We start from the raw sequence: 14,902 nt of genomic DNA, 5'->3' as shown, positions 1-14,902 counted from the left end.
GATCTGTCCCGGGACCAGCAGGTGAGCACCATCACAAATAGGGCACGCCAGCACCTCTATTTTCTTGGAAGTCTGTGCAGATTTGGCATGTCATATAAAACTTTGACAAACTTCTGTAGATGTGCAGGGGAGAGTATCCGGACTAGTAGCATCACAGCCTGCCATGGGAACACAAATGCCCAAGAACAGAAAAACCTACAATAAATGATAGACACAGCTCAGTCCATCACAGAAAAAGCCCTCCCCATCATTAAGTACTTCTATAAGGAGCGCTGCCGCAAGAAAACAGCATCCATCGTCAAGGACCCCCAGCGTCCATGCCACTGCTATTGGGAAGGTTCTACACCACCAGGTTATTACCCTTCAGAACCAGTGTGGATAACTTCACTCACCTCATCTGTGAACTGATCCCACAACCCATGGACTGGACTCACCTTCAACGACTCTACAACTCGTGATCTCAGCATTATTTATCTGCCCGGTTAGTTCTCTTTTGTACATTGGTTGGTTTGTGTGTAGTTTTTCATTGATTCTATTGAATTTCTCAGTTCTGCTGTGAATGCCTGCAAGAAAATGAATCTCAGAGATAAGCACTTTGATAATAAATTCATTGTGAAATTTGAATTATGTGTGTATAACAGGGACTGAGGCTTCCCACACTGTTTGTATATAATGCAGACTTGGTGCCCCAGCACTAACTGTGTGTGTATAATCGGGACTGAGAGACCCAGCACTGTTTGTATATAATGGAGACTTCAGGTGTGTTTGTGTATAACCAGGACAAAGATTCTAGCACTAACTAACTGTACAATATGGTGGAAGGTCTGCTCTCTAACTGATTGTATATAATGACGACCGAGAATACAGACTAACCTCATATTTCTGCATTAAGCTCTCAATTTCTTCTTGTGTAATATGGTGGAAGGTCTGCTCTCTAACTGACTGTATGTAATCACAACTGAGAATACGGACTAACCTCGTATTTCTGCATTAAGCTCTCAATTTCTTCTTGTGTAGGAGTGTGTGCGTATATAAGCAGGACAAAGATTCCAGTACTAAGTGTACAATATGCTGGAAGGTCTGCTCTCTAACTGATGGTATATAATCACAACTGAGAATACGGACTAACCTCATATTTCTGCATTAAGCTCTCAATTTCTCCTTGTGTAAGGGGGGCGTCTTCATAGTCATCAGGTGGGTCCATCCAGGACAGCCTGTTTGCTGTAGATTCGGTGTCCTCCCCTTGCTCTGTGTTCTTGTCCTTCCTCCTCTGTCTCAGCGTGACGCTCAGCTCCTTGTTCTCCCCTGCAATGTGGCCGTAGTCTGCCTCGATCTTTGCGTCATGCTCACACAGCTCGAACATGAGTCCTCCCTCGGCGCCTCTCTCCACCAGGATGGGGCTGCCCTCCTCCATCAGCATGCCGTCCAGGACACCCTCCATCTCACAGCTCCTCTCCTCCTTGGCGGGGCCTTGGCCACCCCCGGCGAAGCTGACCTTCTTGGAGAGCCGGAGCCCGCAGTCCAGGATGCTCTCCTCGTCGCCATCCTCCTCCCTCTGCTCCTCCTCCTCTTCAGGTGCTCCGCACGCCCCGTTCTCACACTTGGTTTCCCCTTTCTCATTGCCCTGATCAATGGCCAGCTCTTCAGGCTCCTGCTCGACCGGGTCGTCCGGAGGTGTCCCTTCCCCTCTGAACCGGTCCGGGACGTTTTTGAACAGATTCCTCAGGGTGCTGGCCAGTGCTTGAAGTGTGAGGTCTCCCTGCTTGTACTTTTCGTAGAAGAGTGGCTGGAGAACCTCCTTCATGTTCAAGATAATCTGCCTGGTGATCAGAAGCGTGGCCAACATCTGTCAGCAGAAAGACAATCTGGTCAACATTGCACAGCTAATGTCCTCCCTTATATTTTTATCTTCCACCATTCACTATCCCACCTTTATGAGTCCTCACAAAGTACATCACCTTGCACTTATCAGGATTAAATTCCATTTTTCAGTTGGTGAATATTTATTTGTAGCCTGAACACTCTCCCTGCTATCAACACCAGTAATCATCTGCAATCTTACTAATCACGTCCCATAAACTCATATCCAAATCATTAGTGTAAATATTAATAAGTAAAGTCCCAGCATCAATTTTTTGTCACAAGTTTGTAATCATAAAAAAAACAACAACCCTTCACAATCACACCATGTCTCCTTTCGTCAAGCCATTTTTGCATTTAATGCCCTCAATTCCATGGGCTCTAACCTTTTGGATCTGCCTCTCACGCAGGACTTTGTTAAATGCTTTACTGAAGTTCATGTAGAATGCATCACAGCACTAGTCTCAATGAAACACTTTATTCATTCGTTCGTTATGTCCCGTGTCGTAAGACGTGGGCAATCGTGATTGTTCCAGGCAAATTTTTCTACAGAGGTGCCTTCTTCTAGGCATTGTCTTCATATGACAGGAGACCTCAGACATTATAATACTCTTCAGAGATTGTCTGTCTGATGTCAGTGGTCACATAACCAGAACTTGTGATATGCACCACCTGCTCGTATGATTCCACCTCCTGCTCCCATGGTTTCAGGTGAGTCTGTTTGGGTCGGGGGGGGGGGGCAAAGCAGGTGCTACACCTTGGGTAAGGGTGACCTGCAGGCTAGCGGAGGGAAGGAGCACCTTACTCCTCCCTTGGTAGAGACGCATCTCCACCCCGCCACACTTTATTACTTCTTCAATAAATTCACTTAAATGGATCAAACAGGATCTTCCCTCTAACAAAGAAGCCACACTGAATATCCTTGATTAATCCTGTCCCTCAGAACTTTTTCCGATAACTCCCCTAACAATGATGTTAGATTTTGAGGCCCATTCCTGATGTTCTTCTTTATCAAAGGGACCATATTTGCCGTCCTCCAGTCATCTGGCACCTCGTGTCTGTCCTGCTAACTGTCAAATCTCCCTTGCCTCCAGTAGCTGGCCTGGATACATCTCCAAGCCCTTCCTTTGGGATTTATCAGCTTTTAAGTCTCTGTTACCCACCCAGTCGTTACTGGGACTCTTAAGTCCCTGTAAAGTATACAGTTGTACACACAAACACACGCGCATGCACACACGCACAAACACACGCGAAGTCAGCTCCTGTTACACACCTACTCATGATGGAGCTCTCAGTCCCTATACGTGCACGTGTACACACACTAACACGCAGGTGTGCACTCATGCTCCCTCTCCTTCCCATGACTTGGGTCCTTACTGAGCCTATTCAAACTGTTCAGCTCTGTCCCCGTGTGACTGATTTCTCAATGTTGTCACTTGGTAAATCTACAGCTGACCTTTCAACATAGGAAGAACCTGTTGTAATTGCTACATTCTTCTGGTTGCTAACATCACCAGCTCTTGCTGTCTGGAACAGTCGGGCATCAACACTGACTGAGTATCGAGTCAATCACCCTCTGCAGTTCCCTAGGTTGAAGGAAGCAATCCCCACTGCAGAGGGAATCTCCCTTCTCCACCTCAGCACATCCCTGGCCACTCACCGAATGTGAGTCACAATCAGGTTTTGTGCTGTGACATAATACATACGGAAGCTGGTGTTGGTCATATTTATCAGGCTGGCTGAGTTTGCCATCAGTCATGCTGGTGAGATGTCTTGGTGTAGGTATCTCTGCTAAAAGACCACAAGACATATGGTCTAATTCTGCTTCTTTGGCCCATTTGAGTCTGCTCTGCCATTCATCCATGGCTGATTTATTATCCCTCTCTAACCCATTCTCCCCACTGTCTGTGGTAATGAATTCCACAGACTCACCACCCTCTGACTAAAGAAATTCCTCCTCATCTCTGTTCTAAAGGGGCGTCCTTACATTCTGAAGCTGTGCATCTGATCTTAGACTCCCCCACTATAGAAAGCATCCTCTCTACATTCACTTGACCCAAGCCTTTCAATACCCGATGGGTTTCAATGAGATCTCCCCCCTCATTATAAGTTCCAGTGAGTACAGGCCAAGAGCCATCAACACTCCTCATACATTAATCCTGTCATTTTCATGAACTTCCTCTGGACCCTCTCAATACCAGCACATCCTTTCTTAGATAAAAGGCCTAAAACTGCTCACAATATTCCAACTGCGATCTGATCAATGCCTTACAAAGCCACGTCTTTGTAATCCCACTCTCAGAGCCGTCCTGAGGAAATGCTACAATGTCAGAGATGCCAGTTCTAGTTACCGTACCGACCCTGGCTCTGCTTCCCTCTGAGGGGGGTGAGGGCGTGGGTTTCTTTGCCAGGCACTTTTCCTTGGAGCAAAAGTTCAGGGATGTGTTTAAATCCAACCCACCCTCCCAATGGCAATGGGAAATCCGCAGTATAATGTGAGTCTCAGGAATGGTAGCCATGAACTAATCATTGTAAAACCCTGTCTAGTTCACCAATGCTCTTCAGGGAGGGAAATCTGCTCTCCTGAAGCGACTCTAGACCCACTAATTAATTACATTAAACAGTGGTTCGAGAAGATGACTCAACTTCCACTTCATGCCATCACATTCCTGAGGACAGTAAATGCCAGACTTAAATGACCCACAGTTTCTGAAAAATAAATTATTTTTTAAAAAATTGAGAAGAATCATAGAGTGATATGGCACAGAATTAGGCCCTTCAGCCCATCATGACAATGCTAACCAGCAAGCACCTGTTTTCACTAATCCCATTTTATTCCCCCCCATTCCCATGAACTCCCCTCAGAACCTATCACTCACTTGTACACCAGGAGCCAATTAACCAATGGAGCTGCAGGTTACTGGGATGTGGAGGAAAGCGAAGCACCAGGAGGAAAACCACGTTGGTTACAGGGCGAACGTGCGAACTTCACACAGAGAGGACTGTGGTAAAGACTGAATCTGGGCTGCAGGAGCTGCGAGATGGCAGCTCCACCAGCTGTAAAACTGTGCTTGAACCAGTCATCCATCTGAATGGCAGTTAGAGGTGGACAATAAATACTGATCTCATTAACAATGCTGACATCCCATAAGTGAATATGCTTCCATTTCACCCTTCAGTGTCCTGAGGATCTGTGCCCCCTCCTCTTATAGAGAATATTGACTCATTTAATTCTGCGCTGAACCTTGCTTTCTGTACATTGGCTATCTTGTTTTAAATGGCTGTTGTACTTCCGACATCACAGCTCTGCCCATATTTTTCTAAATTGATCCACTTTATCGTCTGTGACTGGGCAAGGGATATCCTGAGGTAGTGCGTTTATGCAAGTCTCCCAATTCTGCAAAACCTCACTCCTCACCTCAACAGCCCCATTACTGGAACCTTCTCCAACCATGCTAGCTTCCAACATCTCTTCCCAGAGTAGATCTGAATCGCATATTTCCTGATGTCACAGCCCTCCTTCAAGCGCTAAAGAATTAATTCTGTTGGAATTTTAGTCAGATTTCTGGTGAAGCCACACCAGAAGAGCGGAGGGGAGAGGGTGTGGAAGGAAGATCTGTATTATCCTGTTTGAGAGGGAAGGGAGAGGCAGCTGGGAGATGAATGAGCAGATGTGATACAGCTTGAGTAAATTCAGAGTGTTGAAAGAGGGAGAGCCTGAATTGAGTGACGATGTTGGTCAGTGGGCAGACACACTCCTCCCCAGTGCTGTAGCCCATTGACTGCCTGCAGGCTCCAACTCCGTGCAAGGACACTTCAATTGGAGATCTGCTCTCCTCCCCCTCCACCAAGCCTGGGCTGCTTGTGCTGATTTAGGCTAATCTTTCTCCGCAATGCAGTTGCCTTCCAGAAGCTGGCTTCTCTGAGGTGCTGCAGCAGACAGACATCCAGGTGAAGGGGGTTAACTCTGACACCTCTGCACTGGTTATTAAACATCCAGTAGGGTTCTGGGAATCTTTCCCACACAACGTCTGTGCAGGGAGCTTCATTTTCTTTAGTTTTCAGGATGTGGGTGTTGCAGTAAAGACCAAAGTTCATTACTATCCTTGAGAAGGTGTTGGTGAGCCATGTTCTTGATCTGCTGCAGTCCTCCACCCACGGTTGTTGGGGAGGGCTTACACCCATTGTTAACGAAGGACCAAGATTTAAATGTCAAGGTGATGGGAGACCTGGAACGGAAAACTTTGGTAGTTCCCGTGCCTGCTGCTCTTGTCCTGCCTGGTGCTAAAGCTGAATGGACTTGGGAGGTGCTATTGAGCTAGTCTTGACAATTAATCACAGTTCACCTTGTGGATGGTATGCTTTGCAGCCACTGTTGTCTTACAATCAAATGGACTACTTTGTCCTGAATGTTAACAACAGGAATTCTGCAGATGCTGGAAATTCAAGCAACACACATCAAAGTTGCTGGTGAATGCAGCAGGCCAGGCAGCATCTCTAGGAAGAGGTACAGTTGACGTTTCAGGCCGAGACCCTTCGTCAGGACTAACGAAGGGTCTCGGCCTGAAACGTCGACTGTACCTCTGCCTAGAGATGCTGCCTGGCCTGCTGCGTTCACCAGCAGCTTTGATGTGTGTTGCTTGTCCTGAATGTTGTTCTTCTCAAGTGCTGCTGGAGCTCCGTCATCCGGGCAAATAGACAGTACTCCATCACATTCCTGTCTTGTGTCCTGGAGATGGTGAACAGCCTCGGGGGGACCTGGAAGGTGTTCTGATGCATGGAGAGTTGGGCATTGTATCACATGGCATCCCATCTCCAACGAGATCACCCAGCTCACATCTCTTCCTCAGCCCCATTCTTCTTGTAACTTCTAACCAAAAATGTATATTTATTGACTGATTGAGATACAGCGTGGAATATGCCTTTCCAGCCCTTCAAGTTACACCACCCTGCCACCCCCACAATCAAATCTGAGTCTTACCACAGGGCAATTTACAATGACCAATCAGCCTACCGACCAGTTCCGTCTTTGGACTGTGGGAGGAAACCGGAGCACCCAGAGGAAATCTGCAGGAGAGAAGAAAATGGGAAACCATTCCTTGCTCAACAACCCCAGGTTTTCCACACAGCAGTGACTTGGAAATTCAGCTATAATTCTTAGAGAATCTGAAGGTCTTGCTTTCTTGGCCCTTCTTTGGTTGCGCTTCCTCATCCACGACCCCCCCCCCACTCCACCCTACACCGTGTCCTCTCTGCACGTGAACGTAAGCAGGTAGCACTGTGAACGTGAGCAGACTGACCCTCACTCAGTCTTCACTTCACCACATCAACACTGGGGCATCCAGTATCCCCCAAGAACCAGATAAACGAACACCATCACAAAACATTTCTGATGTGTTGTCACTTTTGCAATGTTAGAAATGTTTGCATTTTTAAGCAGAACAAGCTCCCATAAATAACAGTAACAACCAGAGAATCAGTTTTAATGAATTTTGCCACCAGGGCTCTATTTTGGGTCAGAAATTTGTAAGGCAGGGAGGGAGTGGACATCAGCAAGCAAGAACTGAGGAAGCTAATCGTGGCCGGGATGAATTGGATTGGGCCACCTTCATTTTGAGGACTGCCTGCTTCCTCTCTGGTGCTGTGGGTTCTGAGGTGGCTAATGAGGCCAGTGCAAGGTATGCCACAGGAAGGGTGAGGGTGCTCTCTGGCACAGTGAGTATGTGGAGAGGTAGAGCAATCGTTATGCAGACTCCGTTAGGAGTCTGAGTGGTGAGATGGAGAGACTAGGGTTTCACAGTGCCACCTGAGTGCTTCCAGTCTATGTTGAGCCAGAGTTTTCCATGAATCAGTGAGGATGTTGTATCCTGCTGTGCTTGAGTGTGTGGTACACAGTGCGAACTGTCCGACGAAACTGACAGGGTGTGACTAGAACCTTGTTGCTGGGCGTGTTGGTCCCAGAAAGGAACCTGGCATTGATTTGCTCAACCTACCAGTCTAGTTACAGGATTTTGCAAAGGTGACATTGGTGGCCCCTCTCCAGTGCTTTGAGGTACCTGCTGTGGATGGGGCCACATCTCCTAGGCACAGGGCAAGTCGGTGCCCAAATGGAAGCAAGTTACTAGCCACCGTCCCTCTGAGCTGACATCACAAATAGTGCAAGTGGAGAGGGTGCAGGGAGAGCTTCGTGTTTCTGCTATTGCCTAGAGCAATGTGTCAGTGTCAAAGAGCTCACCGTGCTGACAGACAGAAAATCTACAGCAAACCTTGTTTAGGGAGTCGTTTGCAGTGCAGATTCTCTGTGCTCAGAAGTTCCCCAAAATGTCTGTGACCCCGGTAAGGGAAACGTGGAGTCTCTATAAGCATTCATCTACCCTGTGAACTGCTTCACTCTGTGCCATCTCATTGGTCCTATGACATTTAGCTTCAGGGAATTTATTGCATTGCTCCTGTTTAGCAAACACAGAAGACAGACTTGCTTTTTCTTAGCACCGATCCCATCCTCGGTATGTCCCAAAGTCTGCAAATTAGAGACACATTTGTGAAATTTACTCACTGCTCTATTGTGGGGAATAGAGGAGCCTTTATCTATGCACAGCAAGATCTCACGAACACCATTGCCACCATGACCAAATGATCTGCTTTTCTGTGCCAGCTGAGGGATACATATTGGGTAAGGACACAGGTGAGAATCCTGTCATTGTCCAAGTAGTGGCCATGGGGATCTTCAAGACGTCAGATATCTTTTCATGACAGATATCACCTCTGACACTTTAGTATTCTCCCAGAACTGCACTGGATGTATCAATAGACTCAACCCCCGGAGAGAGTTTCAAATTCACACCTACCAAAACCAAAGTTTTCAGTTTCTGAAATCACTGCTTTCCTGTTCTCCAAGAGTTTATTCACCTCTCCAAATCATGCCCAAACTTCCTTCAATTTTTGCCATGTGCACTTAGCCAGCCCACTCTCCCTCATACCAGTGGAGATCTCACGTGGTCACACAAAACAACCTCATACTCCATCAAACAATCATGCTTTATGCAGCTAACAGTGGTTAGGTCTGAGAGAAGGCCAGTGTTAGAAAACGCAAGTTCAGCGATACAGGACAAAGGATGCCTTCACATGCAACAATGTGCTTCAAACCGTAGGAGGTGCTGCTTTCCACTTACTCGTTCTGTGACACCCGCAGCCTAGTACTGTTCTGCACAAACAGGCCCTGAAATTGAACGAACAGCCCACACCACACCAGGAGTCTGACTCCTCCTTGCTGGCTCCCCGTCACACAAGGAGCTCGCCAAAATTACACACCCACTCACATGCATACTAAGCAGTGTTCAATCTCATGTGTACCCAACCCCGGATAGGAGCAGGGAAGGCGGCAATGAGATGAAGAGAGACAGAAACTGGGCTCAGGAGGCTGGACCAGGGATTTGTGGCTGCAGATGCCTCAAGGTTTTGTTCTGAGTTAATGGATAAGGCAGGAATTTTACAGGCATGAGAGTTCATCTGTCAGTCTCCGATCAGGTGCTGATCTCCTGAAATCCAAATCTACTGATTATTTGTTCATAAAAAAAGGACAATCGTTGCTCTGAATAATCTGGAAAAGCTAGATTGCTCTTCCAATTTTCCTCATTTCGTTATGGGTCCCACAGACACTGGCCCTCACTGGGGTACAGGTCCCACAGACACTGACCCTCACTGGGGTGTACAGGTCCAAAAGACACTGGCCCTCGCTGGGGTACAGGTCCCACAGACACTGACCCTCACTGGGGTGTACAGGTCCAAAAGACACTGACCCTCACTGAGGTACAGGTCCCACAGACACTGGCCCTCACTGGGGTACAGGTCCCACAGACACTGACCCTCACTGGGGTGTACAGGTCCCACAGACACTGACCCTCACTGGGTTGTATCTCCCACAGACACTGACCCTCACTGAGGTACAGGTCTCACAGACACTGACCCTCACTGGGGTGTAGGACCCACAGACACTAACCCTCACTGAGGTACAGGTCCCACAGACACTGACCCTCACTGGGGTGTATCTCCCACAGACACTGACTCTCACTGAGGTACAAGTCCCACAGACACTGACTCTCACTGGGGTGTATCTCCCACAGACACTGACCCTCACTGGGTTGTATCTCCCACAGACACTGACCCTCACTGAGGTACGGGTCCCACAGACACTGACTCTCACTGGGGTGTATCTCCCACAGACACTGACCCTCACTGGGGTGTAGGACCCACAGACACTGGCCCTCACTGGGGTGTATAGGTCCCACAGACACTGACCCTCACTGGGATGTATCTCCCACAGACACTGACCCTCACTGAGGTACAGGTCCCATAGACACTGACCCTCACTGGGATGTATCTCCCACAGACACTGGCCCTCACTGGGATGTATCTCCCACAGACACTGGCCCTCACTGGGGTACAGGTCCCACAGACACTGATCTTCTCTGGGGCACAGATTTCAAAGACACTGACCTTCCTGCACAGGATACATGTCCCACAGAAGACCACAAGGCATATGTGGAGGCCACTGAGTCTGCTCCACCATTCCATCATGAATGATGCCGGATCCCACTCAACCCCTCCTCCCCATAACCTTTGATGCCCTGACCAATCAGGAAACTATCAGTTTTCGCTTTAAATATACCCACGGTCTTGGCCTCCACAGCTGTCTGTAGCAGAACATTCCACAGATTCAAAACTCCTGGCTAAAAAAAATTCCTCTTTACCTCTGTTCTAAAGGGTCTCCCCTCAATTTTGAGGCTGTACCCTCTAGTCCTGGATGCCCCTGCCACAGGAAATATCTTCTCCACATCCACCTTATCGAGTTCTTTCAACATTTGGTAGGTTTCAATGAGATCCCGCAGTGAGTACAAGTCCAAAGCTGCCAAATGTTCCTCATACATTAACCCCTTCATTCCTGGAATCATCCTCATGAACCTCCTCTGGACTCTCTCCAATGACAACACATTCTTTCTGAGATATGGGACCCAAAACTGTTGACAATACTGCGTGCAGCCTGACTAGTGTCTTGTAAAGCCTCGGCATTATCTTTGTTTTTCCCCTTGAAATGAATGCCAACATTGCATTTGCCTTCTTTACCGCAGACTCAACCTGTAAATTAACCTCTGGGAGTCATAAACGAAGACTCCCAAGTCCCTCTGCACATCTGATATTTGAATTTTCTCCCCATTTAGGTAACAGTCTACATTTTTGTTCCTTTTACCAAAATGCATTATCATACGTTTCCCAACACTGTATTCCAGCTGCCACTTTTTTTCCTTCAGTTAGTCCTGACGAAGGGTCTCGGCCTGAAATGTCGACTGCACCTCTTCCTAGAGATGCTGCCTGGCCTGCTGCGTTCACCAGCAACTTTGATGTGTGTTGCCACTTTTTTTGCCCATTCTTCCAATTTGTCTAGGTCTTTCTGCAATCGCATTGCTTCCTCAGCACTACCTACCCCTCCAACCTATCTTCACTGACAAGACTGAACACTGATGTTCCATCAACACTGACCCTCACTGAAGTAGGGGTCCCACAGACACTGGCCGTCACTAGGGTGTGGGTCCCACAGACATTGACTCTTGATGGAGTGATGGAGATACCAATTCTGGGTCCTACAGACACTGGTTAACCATTTGTTTCTAGATTATGAAACACTTGGCTTGAACTGCTTTCCAAAAATAGTCGGCTAGCAGTAACCGGAGCTATGGCTCGGAATTCCAGAGTTCCCACCCACCCACAGGAATATTCACATCTAGGGTGTGTGGGCTAAGGATTCCATAAACTCTTCTCTCTGCATTAGATTAACTTCCCAGCCCTTCTGCAGCTGCTCATCTTTCTGAGGGAAGAGTGCCAAGGCAGAAAAGAATAATGGTGCCAACCCTACTTTTATTTTGCTAGACCCTCCAGGAAAGTGTGTAAAGTTACAACGCAAAGGGACTTAAAGCAATAAAAAAGCTCATTAATTCGCTGTCTCTCTCATTCCACTCAATACCCTCTTGGGCATTTGATAAGCAGCTGCTCAGGGCAACAGAAGCAGCATTTTTTTAGGTGTTATCTAGGTGGGCAGTAGAAGTGGCATCTAGCGACATCGCCAGAAGTCACATTGAAGGAAATTTTGTTAGTGGCATGGCCTACATTGAACCCTGCACTTCAGCCTGTATCACAGCATGCAGTAGCAAGCCAGGGATATCTGTACTTTGCCGATAAACCACCGGGAGCAGACAGTGGAGGCTCTCGTCAACATGTTTCGCTTGAAGATGAGGAGGAGATAGACTTTGAGAAGAAAGTACGGGAGGAGGGCGTCTTTAGCCTGCCGCAGAAGGCTTTTACTCAGAGAGAAGACTAGTAACATCTGCAGAGGAGAGAGGAGAGAGAAACATGAGGGAAACAAAGATGAACCACGGCGACTTACAGTCGTTTGCCACCACTCCCCTGGGCGAAGGAATAGAAAGCAATACCACAGCTTGCAACAACCTCACAGACTGCTGACTGCAAATGCACACCCTCTGGCTGTCATTACCTAGTTTGACAGCACGGGAGCAGGCCACTCAGCCATTCATCCCCATGCTAGCCGGTTCGCCCAGAGGGTGGACACGTGCAGTGCGAGATGTGTGAAGCGAGGCCTTACCTCCTTGAGACGCTCCATGTCTTTGAGGTAGAATCCAATGTAGAAAAGGCTGAGATAGGAATTCACAAACTGAAACTGGGGGGAAGAAATGAAATAAAAGATTATGCTGAGTTCTGCCCATAGAGATTAACCCCACCCTCACTCATTACCCCACCCACTGAGAGTGAATGTATTACCCAGAACTGGCAGTCATTTCCACAACATCTTTCACAAAGAACTTTTTAAAGTATAGTCACTTTGCTTTTGAAATTCTGAGATTTATGTCATTATTGGACTGTAGTTTATACTGGTCTCTTTCAGTTTCCTGTGGTTTTCTTTCTTGTTGCCAATTGGAGGGTGGGCAATATGGGCTTTTTGTGTGAGGGAGGAGGTTGGAGATTTGGGGTCCGATGTTCCTGTTGGTGTTTTAGTGTGACAGCGATCTGTTAGTTTGTGTGCGTGAGGGAGGGATTGGGGGCATGCTGCTATTGTCACAATTCTCTTTTGTGAAGGAGAGGGTGGAGGGGGGTTGATGTTATTGTTGCTGTTCTTTATTGCGAGGGTGGGGGTTGGGTGTTGGGGGTTTTGGGCTAATTGATGTTCTAGCTGCCATTTTTTGGGTGGGTGATCAGTTAATTTTAGTGCGAGAGAGTGGGTTAGGGGTTTGGGGTCTGAGGTTCCAGCTGCTATTATCCGTGTGGGCGATCTGTTTCTTTTTGTGCAGTTTGTGTTCTGTGAGTTTTGTATCTTTTTCTATTTCTGTGGGAGGGCTGATGTCTTTACTTTCAACAACTCCCATCGTTTTCTGTGTTTCATGACTATCTGGAGAAGAGGAATATCAGAGTGTATTGTACATGCATACTTTGACAATAAAGTGATCCTTTGAACCTTTGTTGTCCAAATCTGTACATGATTCTGTCAAACTGAAAATACACAGACAATTATACAAAGAGAGCTCTCACACTCAGTGAGAAACTACCAGATGATGCATCTTTTTTAATGATGGATAACACTTGGGTTTTCAGTTCGAAACCCTGGTATACATTCAGTACAAACATTGAGCCAGAGCTTGTCGGTAGTGAGGTCTAATTTATGAAGTGTGTTTGAGCCAGAATCCAGAAGCAGTCAGATACAACAGCAAGATGATCATGAGGATTGTACATAATCATGAGAAGGGGTCGTAAAATCTCTGCCAAAGGGTCAGCCAACCAGAACACAGTGTGTAACGGAGACTGAAGGAAAGGTCAGTGCAGACAGGGTCACTGCGATGAGCTTCAGTAGTGGTGGAAGTGACATGGAAACATGCCACCGGCTGAAACAAGGAAAACACAGCGCACAGAGAGACATATTCACAGACTCTATCCCACCAGTCTGTGAGATATTCACAGACTCTGTCTCACCACAGTGTGAGATAATGTCAGACTCTGTCCCACCACAGTGTGGAATAATGTCAGACTCTGTCCCACCACAGTGTGGAATAATGACAGACTCTATCCCACCACAGTGAGGAATCATCACAGACTCTGTTCCACCACCGTGTACGAGAATCACAGACTCTGTCCCACCACAGTGTGAAATCATCACAGACTCTATCCCACCACAGTGTGGAATCATCACAGACTCTGTCCCACCACCATGTACAAGAATAACAGACTCTGTCCCACCACAGTGAGGAATCATCACAGACTCTGTCCCACCACAGTGTGGAATCATCACAGACTCTGTCCCACCACAGTGAGGAATCATCACAGACTCTGTCCCACCATCGTGTGGAATCATCACAGACTCTATCCCACCACAGTGTGGAATCATCACAGACTCTGTCCCACCACCATGTACAAGAATAACAGACTCTGTCCCACCACAGTGAGGAATCATCACAGACTCTGTCCCACCACCATGTACGAGAATCACAGACTCTGTCCCACCACAGTGTGGAATCATCACAGACTCTATCCCACCACAGTGTGGAATCATCACAGACTCTGTCCCACCACCATGTACAAGAATAACAGACTCTGTCCCACCACAGTGAGGAATCATCACAGACTCTGTCCCACCACAGTGTGGAATCATCACAGACTCTGTCCCACCACAGCGAGGAATCATCACAGACTCTGTCCCACCATCGTGTGGAATCATCACAGACTCTGTCCCACCACAGTGTGGAATCATCACAGACTCTGTCCCACCACCATGTACGAGAATCACAGACTCTGTCCCACCACAGTGTGGAATCATCACAGACTCTATCCCACCACAGTGTGGAATCATCACAGACTCTGTCCCACCACCATGTACAAGAATAACAGACTCTGTCCCACCACAGTGAGGAATCATCACAGACTCTGTCCCACCACAGTGTGGAATCATCACAGACTCTGTCCCACCACAGCGAGGAATCATCAC

General features: G+C 47.5%; 1 protein-coding gene across 3 annotated transcripts in view; it reads right to left on the bottom strand.

Moving 5' to 3' along the window:
* The window catches only part of ano8b (anoctamin 8b), a 130,021-nt gene that overhangs the window by 16,422 nt on the left and 98,697 nt on the right, over positions 1-14,902 (bottom strand). For 2 of the 3 annotated variants that reach the window (XM_063032514.1, XM_063032516.1), the window contains exons 12-14: positions 12,515-12,589; positions 12,083-12,238; positions 1,130-1,846 (exon numbers count right to left, since the gene is read on the bottom strand). In XM_063032514.1, coding sequence (XP_062888584.1) covers positions 1,130-1,846; positions 12,083-12,238; positions 12,515-12,589 — 948 coding nt within the window. The remainder of the gene's footprint in view (positions 1-1,129; positions 1,847-12,082; positions 12,239-12,514; positions 12,590-14,902) is intronic. The other variant, XM_063032515.1, reaches the window with a different exon arrangement.

Source organism: Mobula hypostoma, chromosome 24, assembly GCF_963921235.1.
Source record: "Mobula hypostoma chromosome 24, sMobHyp1.1, whole genome shotgun sequence".
In the NCBI taxonomy this organism is placed as follows: domain Eukaryota; kingdom Metazoa; phylum Chordata; class Chondrichthyes; order Myliobatiformes; family Myliobatidae; genus Mobula; species Mobula hypostoma.
The sequence above is the reverse complement of the archived record's forward strand: the minus strand, read 5'-3'. Positions and strand labels throughout refer to the sequence as shown.